At 47.3% G+C, this 13,639-nt stretch overlaps 1 protein-coding gene across 2 annotated transcripts in view; it reads right to left on the bottom strand.

Annotated features, from left to right (window-relative positions):
* Positions 1-11,708, bottom strand: part of LOC120920587 (NACHT, LRR and PYD domains-containing protein 3-like) — a 223,805-nt gene extending 212,097 nt beyond the window's left edge. For both annotated transcript variants that reach the window (XM_040332737.1, XM_040332738.1), the window contains exons 1-4: positions 11,624-11,708; positions 8,416-8,531; positions 5,264-5,424; positions 462-633 (exon numbers count right to left, since the gene is read on the bottom strand). In XM_040332737.1, coding sequence (XP_040188671.1) covers positions 462-633; positions 5,264-5,424; positions 8,416-8,434 — 352 coding nt within the window. In that variant the 5' untranslated portion in view covers positions 8,435-8,531; positions 11,624-11,708. The remainder of the gene's footprint in view (positions 1-461; positions 634-5,263; positions 5,425-8,415; positions 8,532-11,623) is intronic.
* Positions 11,709-13,639: the final 1,931 nt, after the last annotated feature.

Below are 13,639 nucleotides of genomic sequence, written 5' to 3' on the forward strand. Positions count from 1 at the left end.
AAACAATACGCGGGGCGTGTCCGCGGTGTCGCCGCGACAATGACGCGGCGACGTGGGCGGGCCTGCCTTTTAAATGCTTCCACGCATGCGTCTAAGTCATTCGACGCATGCGAGGGATGGCGGGCGGCCGGACATGTACGGTAGGTCTGTACAGACGACCGTACATGTCCGGGCGGACAGGTTTCCAGCGGACTGTTTTAAAGCAAGTCCAGGAAACAGTTGTCCGCTGGAAACCTGTCCGATCCGCCCGAAAATGGTCCGCTCGGGCCTACACACGGCCAAACATGTCTGCTGAAACTGGTCCGCGGACCAGTTTCAGCAGACATGTTTGGTCGTGTGTATGGGGCCTTAAGAGGTGTCCGTGTCCCCACTGAACAATGTGATTCATCCCTCCACCCATAATGCCACCACTGCATCCCAGGATTGTCACAATTGTTATTGCAAACACAAAGTCCTGTTACCTTTCTGGTTGATTTCTTCTAGAACTGCAAATAAATGAGGTTGATCTTCCTTTAGCACACAGAGACATTCCCAGAGTCCAATCACAGCTTCTCTTCCCCGATCCTGAATATCTTGTAACAAGGAGTGAGAGAAGGCAGTCCTGCTCATATGTTCTTCCCTTACCCGGAGGCTCTGAAACACAAATATGGTTTTCTTTAAAAAAAAAATTTGATCAGAAGATAAAAAATGATTGTAAACACAAATTCACAATTAAATTACATTTCTACTCCACACGTTATACATAAAAAACTGTCATTGCCTGCACATTACCCACACACAGGTATGTAAAAATACGAAAATTTTCTGTGCTGTATGAATTAATTTCTTAAAACATTCCTGTTCACCAAAATGCAGTTAGGATACCAAACTAGAATACAATATGATAGTATGCTCTGAATAGCAGAATGATAGAAAGTCTCTCGTACCTTCCACTCTTCCTAAGGAGTCTCAGGAAATTGTTGAGGTTTTTTTCTTTAACATTCATTGTCAGTGTTACAAATATCACCAGGTGACCCCGCCCACTTATGTCGTCACCACCCGGAGCATGATGGGACTGTGACGTCATAAGAGGCCTATATAAATCGGTGCACGCCGCGCACCCGGCATTACAGTGGGAGGAAGCAACGTTTCAACATAGAAGAAGAGAAGAGGGAAGAAGACGACAGAAGACCGGGCTCCCCCGCTGGCAAAAGAGCTGCAAGAAGACAGCGGAGAAGCCCGGCAGAAGGACACCGGAGAAGAGGGAAGAAGACGACAGAAGACCGGGCTCCCCCGCTGGTAAAAAAGCTGCAAGAAGACAGCGGAGAAGCCTGGCAGAAGGACACTGGAGAAGAGGGAAGAAGACGACAGAAGATCGGGCCCCCCTGCTGGTAAAAGAGCTGCAAGAAGACAGCGGAGAAGCCCGGCAGAAGGACGCCGGAGAAGAGGGAAGAAGACGACAGAAGACTGGGCTCCCCCGCTGGCAAAAGAGCTGCAAGAAGACAGCGGAGAAGCCTGGCAGAAGGACACCGGAGAAGAGGGAAGAAGACGACAGAAGACCGGGCTCCCCCGCTGGTAAAAAAGCTGCAAGAAGACAGCGGAGAAGCCTGGCAGAAGGACACTGGAGAAGAGGGAAGAAGACGACAGAAGATCGGGCCCCCCTGCTGGTAAAAGAGCTGCAAGAAGACAGCGGAGAAGCCCGGCAGAAGGACGCCGGAGAAGAGGGAAGAAGACGACAGAAGACCGGGCTCCCCCACTGGTAAAAAAGCTGCAAGAAGACAGCAGAGAAGCCCGGCAGAAGGACACTGGAGAAGAGGGAAGAAGACAAAAGAAGACCGGGCCCCCCCGCTGGTAAAAGAGCTGCAAGAAGACAGCAGAGAAGCCCGGCAGAAGGACACCGGAGAAGAGGGAAGAAGACAACAGAAGACCGGGCCCCCCCCCCCGCTGGTAAAAGAGCTGCAAGAAGACAGCGGAGAAGCCCGGCAGAAGGAAGAAGGCACTCGAGAGCAGAAGAAGAGACCCCGAAGTCGGAAGATAGAAAGTCTCTCGTACCTTCCACTCTTCCTAAGGAGTCTCAGGAAATAAAAACATTGTTGAGGTTTTTTGATAATTGCTTTAACATTCATTGTTAGTGTTACAAATATCACCGGGTGACCCCGCCCACTTATGTCGTCACCACCCGGAGCATGATGGGACTGTGACGTCATAAGAGGCCCATATAAATGGGTGCACGCCGCGCACCTGGCATTACAGCAGGAGGAAGCAACGTGTCAACATAGAAGAAGAGAAGAGGGAAGAAGACGACAGAAGACCGGGCTCCCCCGCTGGTAAAAGAGCTTCAAGAAGACAGCGGAGAAGCTAGCAGAAGGACACTGGAGAAGAGGGAAGAAGACGACAGAAGACCGGCTCCCCCGCTGGTAAAAAAGCTGCAAGAAGACAGCGGAGAAGCCCGGCAGAAGGACACTGGAGAAGAGGGAAGAAGACAAAAGAAGACCGGGCCCACCCACTGGTAAAAGAGCTGCAAGAAGACAGCGGAAAAGCCCGGCAGAAGGACACGGAGAAGAGGGAAGAAGACAACAGAAGACCGCCCCCCCCCCCCCCGCTGGTAAAAGAGCTGCAAGAAGACAGCGGAGAAGCCCGGCAGAAGGAAGAAGGCACTCGAGAGCAGAAGAAGAGACCCCGAAGTCGGAAGAAGACCCCCGGAGCTGACTAAGAAATTACTTTTAAAACCTGTGTAGTGTGTTTTTTTTTACATATTTTTTATGTAGGGTGGGGGGCCGGGATCTGGGGGACCCCTTATTAAAGGGGGCTTCCGGATTTCCATAAGCTTACTGCCCGCAGACCCCAACAACCAACAGCCAGGGTTGTCGGGAAAAGGCCCTGGTCCCCATCAACATGGGGACACGGTGCTTTGGAGTGGGGGGGCCGCAGGGTGCCCCCCTGCCCCAAAGCAACTAGCCCCCATGTTGAGGGCATGTGGCCTGGTACGGTTCAGGAGGGGAGGCGCTCACTCTTCCCCACCCCCTTTCCTGACCGACCGAGCTGCGTGCTTGGATAAGGGTCTGGTATGGATCTTGGGGGGGACCCCCACACCGTTTTTTCAGCGTACGGGATTCCCCTTGAAATACATAGCAGACCCAAGGGCCTGGTATGCTCCTGGAGGGGGAACACATGCCGTTTTTTTATTTAAAATTTGGCGTGGAGTTCCCCCTCAAGATTCATACCAAACGCAGCTGACACAGTGCACTGCGGTTACCTTTGGTTATGTGCAGATAGCATACCTCCGGAGCAAATTATGCTCGCAATCCAAGGTTTTACTGTATAAACAGTAATATATGTTATTTAAAATCATGACACAGAGACAAGATAGATAGAACAGATAGATAGATAGATAGATAGATAGATAGATAGATAGATAGATAGATAGATAGATAGATAGATAGATAGATAGATAGAAAATTATTTGTGTGTCGGTTTCATATTAATATTACATTGTTTAAAATGCTACTAAAACCAAGACATGAAGAACACAATGAGGGGTTCCAGAGCTATAGGCATCTCAAGCTCATATGCAAGATTTATCCTTGGAAGTTCAGGAGACAGGGGACAGGAACAACCTTGACTTTTACAGAGAAAGTAAAGATTTGCACAAAACTTAAAGTGGATGTAAACCCGAAAATGTCTATTTATTTTTTTGATGTCACAATGTCGAGAATAAGATTTCCTATCATCTGTGCCCAGTCTTGCCACACAGAGTTAATCCAGCTCTGAGCAATCCTCTTTTATTGTTCAGTGAAATAAAACGAACTTACAGAGAAAAACCTTAGTCCGTTCCGCACCCTTGCTGTGAGTGACGGGTGATTTACATATCTCATGCACTAGCCTGAAGACAGGCATTCTTTTTTAATTCCCACCCCCACTCCTTTTTTGAAGTCATGTGGTTACCTCTCTGGATTTTGACTGGATGTTAGTGATCATAGCAGAATTTTGTGTAAGGAATACACAGGAAACAATGTTGACAAGGGGAGTGTAGAGGTGGGCAGGGAGTCTACTGACATCACGACTCCGCCCACCGAGCTCCAGACAACAGACCCGCCCACAGAATCTGCAGTTTTTCAGGCCTTATAACAGATAGAGGGGAGACATTTGACAGATAAGGATACATCCTTATAGATCAGCACTATGGCTGGAGTTTAGAAAGGATGAGAGGGCTTTACATTCACTTTAACCACTTAAGGACCGCCTCCTGCACATTTACGTGGGCAGAATGGCACGGCTGGGCACATGCACGTACAGGTACGTGCTGTGCCATTGTCCAGCCGTGGGTCGGGGGCGCGGGCGCGCCCGCGACCCGGTCCGAAGCTCTGTGACCGGGACCCGATCGTCGCTGGAGTCCCGCGATCGGTCCACGGAGCTGAAGAACGAGGAGAGCCGTGTGTAAACACGGCTTCCCCGTTCTTCACTGTGGCGGCGCATCGATCGTGTGTTCCCTTTTATAGGGATTCACAATCGATGACGTCACACCTACAGCCACACCCCCCTACAGTTGTAAACACATAAGGTCACACTTAACCCCTTCAGCGCCCCCTTGTGGTTAACTCCCAAACTGCAACTGTCATTTTCACATTAACAATGCATTTTTAATGCATTTTTTGTTGTGAAAATGACAATGGTCCCAAAAATGTGTCAAAATTGTCCGAAGTGTCCGCCATAATGTCGCAGTCACGAAAAAAATCGCTGATCGCCGCCATTAGTAGTAAAAATTTTTTTTTATAAAAATGCAATCAAACTATCCCCTATTTTGTAAACGCTATAAATTTTGCGCAAACCAACCGATAAATGCTTATTGCGATTTTTTTCTACCAAAAATAGGTAGAAGAATACGTATCGGCCTAAACTGAGGAAAAAAAATGTTTTTATATATATTTTTGGGGGATATTTATTATAGAAAAAAGTAAAAAATATTGATTTTTTTTTAAAATTGTCGCTCTATTTTTGTTTATAGCGCAACAAATTAAAACCGCAGAGGTGATCAAATACCACCAAAAGAAAGCTCTATTTGTAGGAAAAAAAAGGACGCCAATTTTGTTTGGGAGCCATGTCGCACGACCGCGCAATTGTCTGTTAAAGCGACGCAGTGCCGAATCGCAAAACCTGGCCTGGGCATTTAGCTGCATTTTGGTCCGGGGCTTAAGTGGTTAAGCAGCAAATACAATCTATTCACATGTGCTTTTAACTGACATAGACATATATTGCAGTTCAATTCAAAATATTTTTGTCTTACATCTGTGCGTAAGACATTCCGAGATTGTAGCTCTCTCAGGAGGACCCCGGTGTCCAAGTTCTCCAGGATTTGCACCAGATCCTCTCTGTAATACTCGTATATCCTTATCAGTGATGAATCGGAATATGAAGACAACAGACGGCGGAAGCTCTCGAGGTCCCCTACAAAAACACAGAAAATACATTTACAGGATTGTGGCTTTAGGAGCTCCATTCACCTTTTAAAAAAAATTTAAGTCAGCAGCTACAAAAAACTGTAGCTGCTGACTTTTAACCACTTAGTGACCGTCCTATAGCCGCGCTGTGTGCAGGATCACATATATACAGTTGTAGCCAAAAGTTTTGAGAATGAGACAAATATAATTTTTTTTACAAAGTCTGCCGCTTCAGTGTTTTTAGATCTTTTTTCAGATGTTACTATGGGATAGTAAAAAAAAAACGTCAAAAACGTGAGGTCAAGCCTCATTACCATAAAACACGCCCCCCTCCAACACATTTGAATTAGGCACCCTTACGCCCGTCGCATTTACACTACGCCGCCCTAAGTAAGGAGGCAAGTACTTTGAAAATACAGTACTTGCCTCTCTTACTTAAGGCGGCGTAGTGTAAACACGCTAGGCTACGCCGCCTTAGATTTGCGCGCCCCTACCTGAATCTACCTATTAGTATCTTGCGTACAATAGTTACGGTTAATGATGTGCAGGGTTTTTTTTCATGGGGGGGAACTTGGTGGAACTGAGTTCCACCACCTCTGGCTCAGACCCTTCGGTGCCTGCTCACCACTATCACTTGTAAACACAGAAGTCCGGTTTCTGTGTTTACAAGTGAAGCCTCGTACACACGACCGAGGAACTCGACGGGCGAAACACATCGTTTTCCTCGTCGAGTTCCTTGTTAGGCTGTCGAGGAACTCGACAAGGCAAGTTTCTCCATTCCCGTCGAGGAAATAGAGAACTTGCTCTATTTTTGGCTCGTCGAGGTTCTTGACAGTTTCCTCAACGAAAATGTACACACGACCGGTTTCCTCCCAGCAAGTTTCTTACTGGTTTTTGCAGAGAAACTCTGTCGTGTGTACGAGGCTTGACAGCTCTGCACTCTGTGTGTAACCCCCCCCTGAACTCTGCACTCTGTATGTAATGCAATCCTGGTATTTATTGCCCCTCTAAGACCCTTCTACTGTTTTTGAAATCTGAACGGGGTCGTGGTTGAGTTCCTGCACCTATTTTCTGAGAAAAAAATCTCTGATGATGTGTATCCCATTACCTGCAGGCTCCTGTGTCTTGATAAAATCTTCCCTGCATTTTATCTTCATGCATCATGTCATATGTGAATGGAAGAGGAGCAGAAAGGGTCTTTGCTGCTCATTCACTGAACACAATGCATTGTGGGAGTGTTGTAATATGAGTTTTGTGAATGGTGGAGAAGGCAGAAGGGGGCGGATGAGCAGTGCAACTTTTCAGACTAGCAGTGATGACTTTAAAGTGATTGTAAAGTCAGACGTTTTTTTTTTATCTTAATGCATTCTATGCATTAAAATAAAAAGCTTTCTGTGTGCAACAGCCCCCCTAATACTTACCTGAGCCCCATCTCTACCCAGTAATGTCGACAAGTGTCTCAGCCATCCGGGACTCTTCCTCCTGATTGGCTCAGCTCCATTGGCTCCCGCTGCTGTCCATCAAAGTCAGTTAGCAAATCAGGAGAGAGAGGGGGCGGGGCCGAACCGCAGCTTCGTGTCTGTATGGATACAAAGAGCTGCAGCTCAACTTGGGTGTCCCCATAGCAAACTGCTTGCTGTGGGGGGCACTCAACAGGAGGGAGGGGCCAGGAGCTCCAGCCAGGGAACCTGACAAGAGGAGGATTAGGACTGCTCTGTGCAAAACCAACTGCAACAGATGAGGTAAGTATAACATGTTTGTTATTTTTATAGGGAAAGAAATTCGACTTTACAATCACTCTAAAGCCTTGTACACACGATCCAATTTTATGGCCATAATTGTCTGATGGACGTGTTGGGTCGGATAATCCGACCGCGTGTACGCTCCATCAGACAATTATTGGCTGAATTAACAGCAACAAAAGTTGGCTGTTCATGCTCACCAATTGTTGGGCAATAAATCTGTTAGGTCGGTTTATCCGATCGTGTGTACGCAATATCCAAAGTATAAACACGCATGCTCGGAACCAATGTTAAACATCAGACAACAATAGCAGAAGTTGCCCAAAGGGTGGCGGTAAAGAGCTGAAAAACCAGGTGGTTTGGTAAATATTGGCTGACAATATTGTGCCGTGTGTATGCAGAACAAGTTCACGCCCCTTTGGACCAAAATCCACACAAAAGGTGGTTGGAAGTTCGATGGTGTGTACAAGGCTTATCTCTTACATCCACATAAGATATGTGGGTGGCTACAAAGGAGAATACTGCAGGGAGGATTTTTACATGAAGCAGCAGTCTGCAGGTACCGTATTTATCGGGGTATAGCGCGCTCCCGCGTATAGCGCGCACCCCTAAAGTTGCCCCGAATCCTGTGGAAAAAACGTTTTTTTGTACTTACAGTTTTGGTGTCTTGGTGTCCGTCGTCCTTCTGCGGCTTCGGGTGTCCTCTTCGTCGGGTCCGGCGTCCTTCTGCGGCGTCCTTCTGCGGCGTCCTCCCCGCTCGTTTCCCGCGCCGAGTTTGAATACTGCGCCGACATATACAGAGCGCAGTACACTCGTGTATTGTCGGCAATGCTCGGCTACTCTCACGCTGATGTCCTGTACGTCCAGGATGTCAGCGCGGGAGGAGCCGAGACTGCCCAACAATACACGAGTGTACTGCGCTCGGTATATGTTGGCGCAGTATTCAAACTCGGTGCGGGAAAGCGGGTATCGGCGTATACCGCGCACCCTAGATTTTGCCCTGATTTTCAGGGCAAAAAAGTGCGCGGTATACGCCGATAAATACGGATAGGAAGCATATCATTACATATAACTAATGTGTTTGGTGCTCTACCCCTCCCCCACCCAGCAAAAAATTACTCAGGTTCAGCTCTAAGCTTCCTAAAGAAAAAATATTGTTCATAAAACACATTTGAATATGCATTTTATGAACTATTTTTGCTGTATTTCTTTGTAAAGATGATATAAATAAAAGGTAAATATTTATTGATGCTTACCAAGTGAGTTTTCTTCCATTTCTGATTGTTTATTTTTGTGATCAGCCCATTTAGAGCAGAGATCGGTTTGTTGCGCACACCGAGCCCATTCACACAATCATCACATTTCTAATCATCTGCAATAATAATAAAGTTCAGTAAATGTTGATAGAATGACGACAAATAATCAGTCACCGATAAAAAATATGCACAAACCTCAAATGCTGCATTCACATTTTGTATAACAATGACTATGGGGTGCACAGTGGCGGCTGGTGCTCAAAATTGGGGGGGCACAAACAAACGAAAAAAAAAGGCAATTGCAGCCTCACTGTGCCCATCAAATGCAGCCACTGTGCCATGCCATCAATTGTCGCCACTGTGCCATCAATTGTCACCACTGTGCCATTAATTGTCACCACTGTGCCATGCCATCAAACGCAGCCACTGTGCCATCAGTTGTCGCCACTGTGCCATCAATTGTCACCACTGTGCCCATCAATTGTCACCACTATGCCATGCCATCAATTGTCACCACTGTGCCCACATCAGTTGTTACCACTGTGCCCACATCAATTGTTAACACTGTGCCCACATCGATTGCAGCCACTGTGCCCACATCAATTGTAGACACTGTGCCCACATCAATTGTAGCCACTGTGCCATGCCAAACGCAGCCACTGTGCCATCAAATGCAGCCACTGTGCCATGCCATCAAGCGCAGCCACTGTGCCATCAGTTGTCGCCACTGTGCCATCAATTGTCACCACTGTGCCCATCAATTGTCACCACTGTGCCATGCCATCAATTGTCACCACTGTGCCCACATCAATTGTTACCACTGTGCCCACACCAGTTGTTACCACTGTGCCCACACCAGTTGTTACCACTGTGCCCACATCAATTGTTAACACTGTGCCCACATCAATTGTAGCCACTATGCCCACATCAATTGTAGCCACTGTGTCCACATCAATTGTAGCCACTGTGCCCACATCAATTGTCCCCACTGTGCCCACATCAATTGTCCCCACTGTGCCCACATCAATTGTCCCCACTGTGCCCACATCAATTGTCCCCACTGTGCCCACATCAATTGTAGCCACCGTGCCCACATCAATTGTCGCCACTGTGCCCTGTAAAATGCTGCCAGTCAGATTGCCCCCCTGCCCGGCACTTACCTTTCTGGGGTCAGCCATCCTCCTTTCATGGTCCCTCGATGTCTTCTTCCGTCCTCGATGTCGCTTCAGCCAATCACGTTACTGGTAACCAGAACCGTAAACCTGATTGGCTGAGACGCCTGTCAGTGTTAGCCAGGGAACGCACCCCCCGTGCGTCCCCTGGATAACTATTTGGAAGCCGATTACAGCCTGAGGGCTGTAATTGGAAAGCCTATCAGAGCCGCTGGCTCTGATAGACACTTCCAAAGCCAACCAGCTGCCGTTATTTAGATGGCCGGCGCTCACCAGGGGGCCGGCCATCTGAATAGTGGGTGGCAGCAACAATACATAGATTCATGCAATGCATGAATCTGTGTATTGTATTCAGTGGCGGTGCAGGAGAGAAAGGGGGCGGCACTCCTGCGCCCTCTATGGATGCACCGCCACTGCACCCCAACATACATACTGCCACGTCCCAAATGCCTGTTTTATTTTTTTATGGAAATACTGCACTAGAGTGTGAGCCAAACACTAGGCATGCAGTTGTGGCACGGCACCATAGGTGTGCGCAGCCTATTGCATTAGGGTGTGCACCGCAAAGCTCAAACACATATGCGTTTGACATATTTACCGGCCTCTTTCCCGCTCTTCATCCTGAAACAATGGGAGGAAGGGGGAGCAAGGGAGCCCATGGGGGACCCGGGCAACAGAAGGAAGAGGAACAGGGAAATGAGGGGTGGCGGAGGTGGCATATAGTAGTGCCAATCCCCTATATTTTCCTCCTGTGGCAGCTGAATGTTGACAAAAGGGAGTAGGAGGAAAAGCCTACTTTCAGCTGCTGCAGGAGGAAAATACAGATCGGTTCCACTAAATTACACCCCTCCTGTCCAGGTTCTGAGGGTTGGCAAGGAAGGATTGTGGTTTACCTGTCACCTGCCCACAGGTTGCCAACCCCAGGATTAGGGTGTGCCCTGGCACACCACTTGCGCATGCACTATTCACATGAATAGGACACGTTCAGAGAACGTACTGCCCAATAAACATGATCATTTTTGCCAAGCCGTGAAGCAAAGCTATCAAAGACATGACATATTTACAACCCTGTCCAGCTGCCTTTTGCAGGTCCAGAGGAGTAGTAAGGCTCCATTCACACCTAGGCGTTTTGACGCCCGACGCTATTGCAGCCTGAAATACGCTGGAGGGGTGATTTAACATTGTCGGCTATGGAGATGGTTCACATCTCCACGCCGAACGCCGAAACGCCGTACGCCTGAAGCTCAAAACAAGTCCCTGACCCTTTTTTTCAGGCGGCTTCGGCGTTCGGCCATAGCCGACAATGTGTAAATCACCCCTCCAGCGAAAACCGCGGTAAAAAACGCAGCGTTTTGTCGCGGCAAATCACGGGACAAAACGCCGCAATTTGTCGCGGCAAATCGCGGTACAATACGCCGCGTTCAGGTGTGAATGGAGCCTAAAAGTGCAACTCTTCCACCAAGTTTTACTGCACCCCAAATGCAATCACAAACTAAAGCTACAGGCTGTTTTCTAAACAATGTTTCCAAACAATGTTAATACAAAGCTACAAAAAACAAAGTAACAAAATATTTACATAGGATCTGAAAACAATCTAAGCATTAAATAGGTTTCCTGTTTCTCTTTTTTTCTTTTTTTTTTAAATTTGAAGGTTTGCTGAAACAAACATTATGTATCTTCCAGGACAATCCTTTGACCTACGCAGTAGCAGGAAATAAAATACACAGCAACAACAAAGTAAAAGAAAAAAGAATGTAGCGCTCCGGTGTACAAGGAACACCCAGATCTTTACCTTTTTAGTCCATCCTTCTCATACCTAAAATCTTCTGGTTCTAGCAGATTCAATTAAAACATTTCTTGTTTTCTCCATAGGTTAGACTCTTACTATCACTATTACACTGTTACTCGTATCTTCTAATCGCAGAGTCACTCAGACAAACAACAAAATGTGAACTCTAAAAAGCATACAGAAAGCAATCAACAACATTTTATCATCTACGAAGTACTACAACCGTAAAAAAGTCCATCTTATTTACCTCTACATTAATGTTTTGTTTCGAAGTCCTTCTCATACGAAATGGCTGCACCTCTGAGAAAAAGTTACTTTCATTTTCGTGTATGATGCAATTTCCTTTCTAGAAGATTCAAGTTTCGTCTCACAACGTCAATATTTGTTAAAGGGGTTGTAAAGGAAAATGTTTTTTTCACCACAATGCATCCTATGCATTAAGGTGAAAAAACATCCAACGGTACTGCCCCCCCCCCGAACCCCCGTTTTACTTATCTGACCCCTCGAAAGTCCAGCGCGCGTCCTTGTGATCCTCTTTGGTTCTCAGCCTGGCCGATGATTGGCTAGGCTGGACGGATTGATAGCAGCGCAGCCATCAGCTGGCGCTGCTGTCAATCACAGCGGATGACGCGGCGCGCCGGGGGCCGAGTGATACAGTCGGTGGCTATGCCCACCACTGTATCACGGGAGCGCGCTCGCAAAAGTTTTCCACCATGCGAGCTCGTATTAAGGTAGAAAGCTTGCAAAGAGGAGCCGAGACAGCCGCCGAGGGACCCCAGAAGACACAGATTCGGGGCCGTTTTGTGCAAAACGAGCTGCACAGTGGAGGTAAGTATAAGTGGCCAGATTCACATAGGTTAGCGAATCTTTAGATCCGCGTAACCTATCTGATTTAAGATCCGCCGCCGCAAGTTTTTGAAGCAAGTGGTTAATTCACAAAGCACTTACCTCAAAGCTTGCGGCGGCGTATCGTAAATCCCCCGGCGGAATTCAAATTCCGCGGTTAGGGGGAGTGTACTATTCAAATCAGGCGCGTCCCCGCGCGCCGATCGAATAGCGCATGCGCCGTCCGGAAATTTTCCCAGCGTGCATTGCTCCAAATGACGTCGCAAGGACGTCATTGGTTTCGACGTTTACGTAAATTACGTCCATCCGTATTCGCGAACGACTTACGCAAACGACGTAAAAAATTAGAATTTCTTCGCGGGAACGATGGCCATACTTAACATTGGCTGCGCCTCATAGACCCAGGGGTAACTATACGCCGGAAAAAGCCGAACGCAAACGACGGAAAAGAACGCCGGGCGGTCGTTCGTTTCAGAATCGGCGTAAATGCTCATTAGCCAATTCGATGCGTAAAAGACATGGAAGCGGCACCTAGCGGCCGGCCTGGTATTGCAGCCAAAGATCCGACGGTGTAAGTCACTTACACCTGTCGGATCTTAGGCATATCTATGCGTAACCTGATTCTATGAATCAGTCGCATAGATACGACCAATGGAAATCAGAGATACGACGGAGTATCAGGAGATACACCGTCGTATCTCTATGTGAATCTGGCCCTAGATGTTTGTTATTTTTTTTTATTTTTTTATTCTGACTTTAGTGACCCTTTAACCAAAAAAAGGTGCTGCTTCCTGGGGATGTAGAAATCTAAGCAGATATTCTAATGCCGCGTACCCACAATCGGAATATCCGACAACAAATGTCCGATGTGAGCTTTTGGTCGGATATTCCGACCGTGTGTAGGCTCCATCGGACCTTTGCTGCCGGAATTTCCGACAACAAATGATTGAGAGCTGGTTCTCAATTTTTCTGACAGCAAAACTTGTGGTCTGAAATTCCGATTGTGTGTCTCCAATTCTGACGCACAAAAGTCCTACGCATGCTCGGAATCAATTTGACGCATGCTCGGAATCATTGAACTTCATTTTACACTGTACCCAACTAAAATTTCTATACATTTTTTCACACACATAGGCCCGGATTCACAGAGACTTACGCCGACGTATCTACTAATACGCCGTCGTAAGTCCAAATGTGCGCCGTCGTATCTATGCGCGGTATTCAGGTAACTAGATACACCTGAATTTTGCCAAGATACGACCGACGTAAGTCTCCTATGCCGTCGTATCTTGGGTGCATATTTACGCTGGCCGCAAGGTGCGTTTACGTTGATTTACACGTTAAATATGTAATCTACGTCGTTTACGAAAGGCGTTTTTCCGGCGTAAAATTAAACCAATAAAAAGCTGGTCTAAGT

The sequence above is a fragment of the Rana temporaria genome, chromosome 13 (assembly GCF_905171775.1).
Source record: "Rana temporaria chromosome 13, aRanTem1.1, whole genome shotgun sequence".
NCBI lineage: Eukaryota > Metazoa > Chordata > Amphibia > Anura > Ranidae > Rana > Rana temporaria.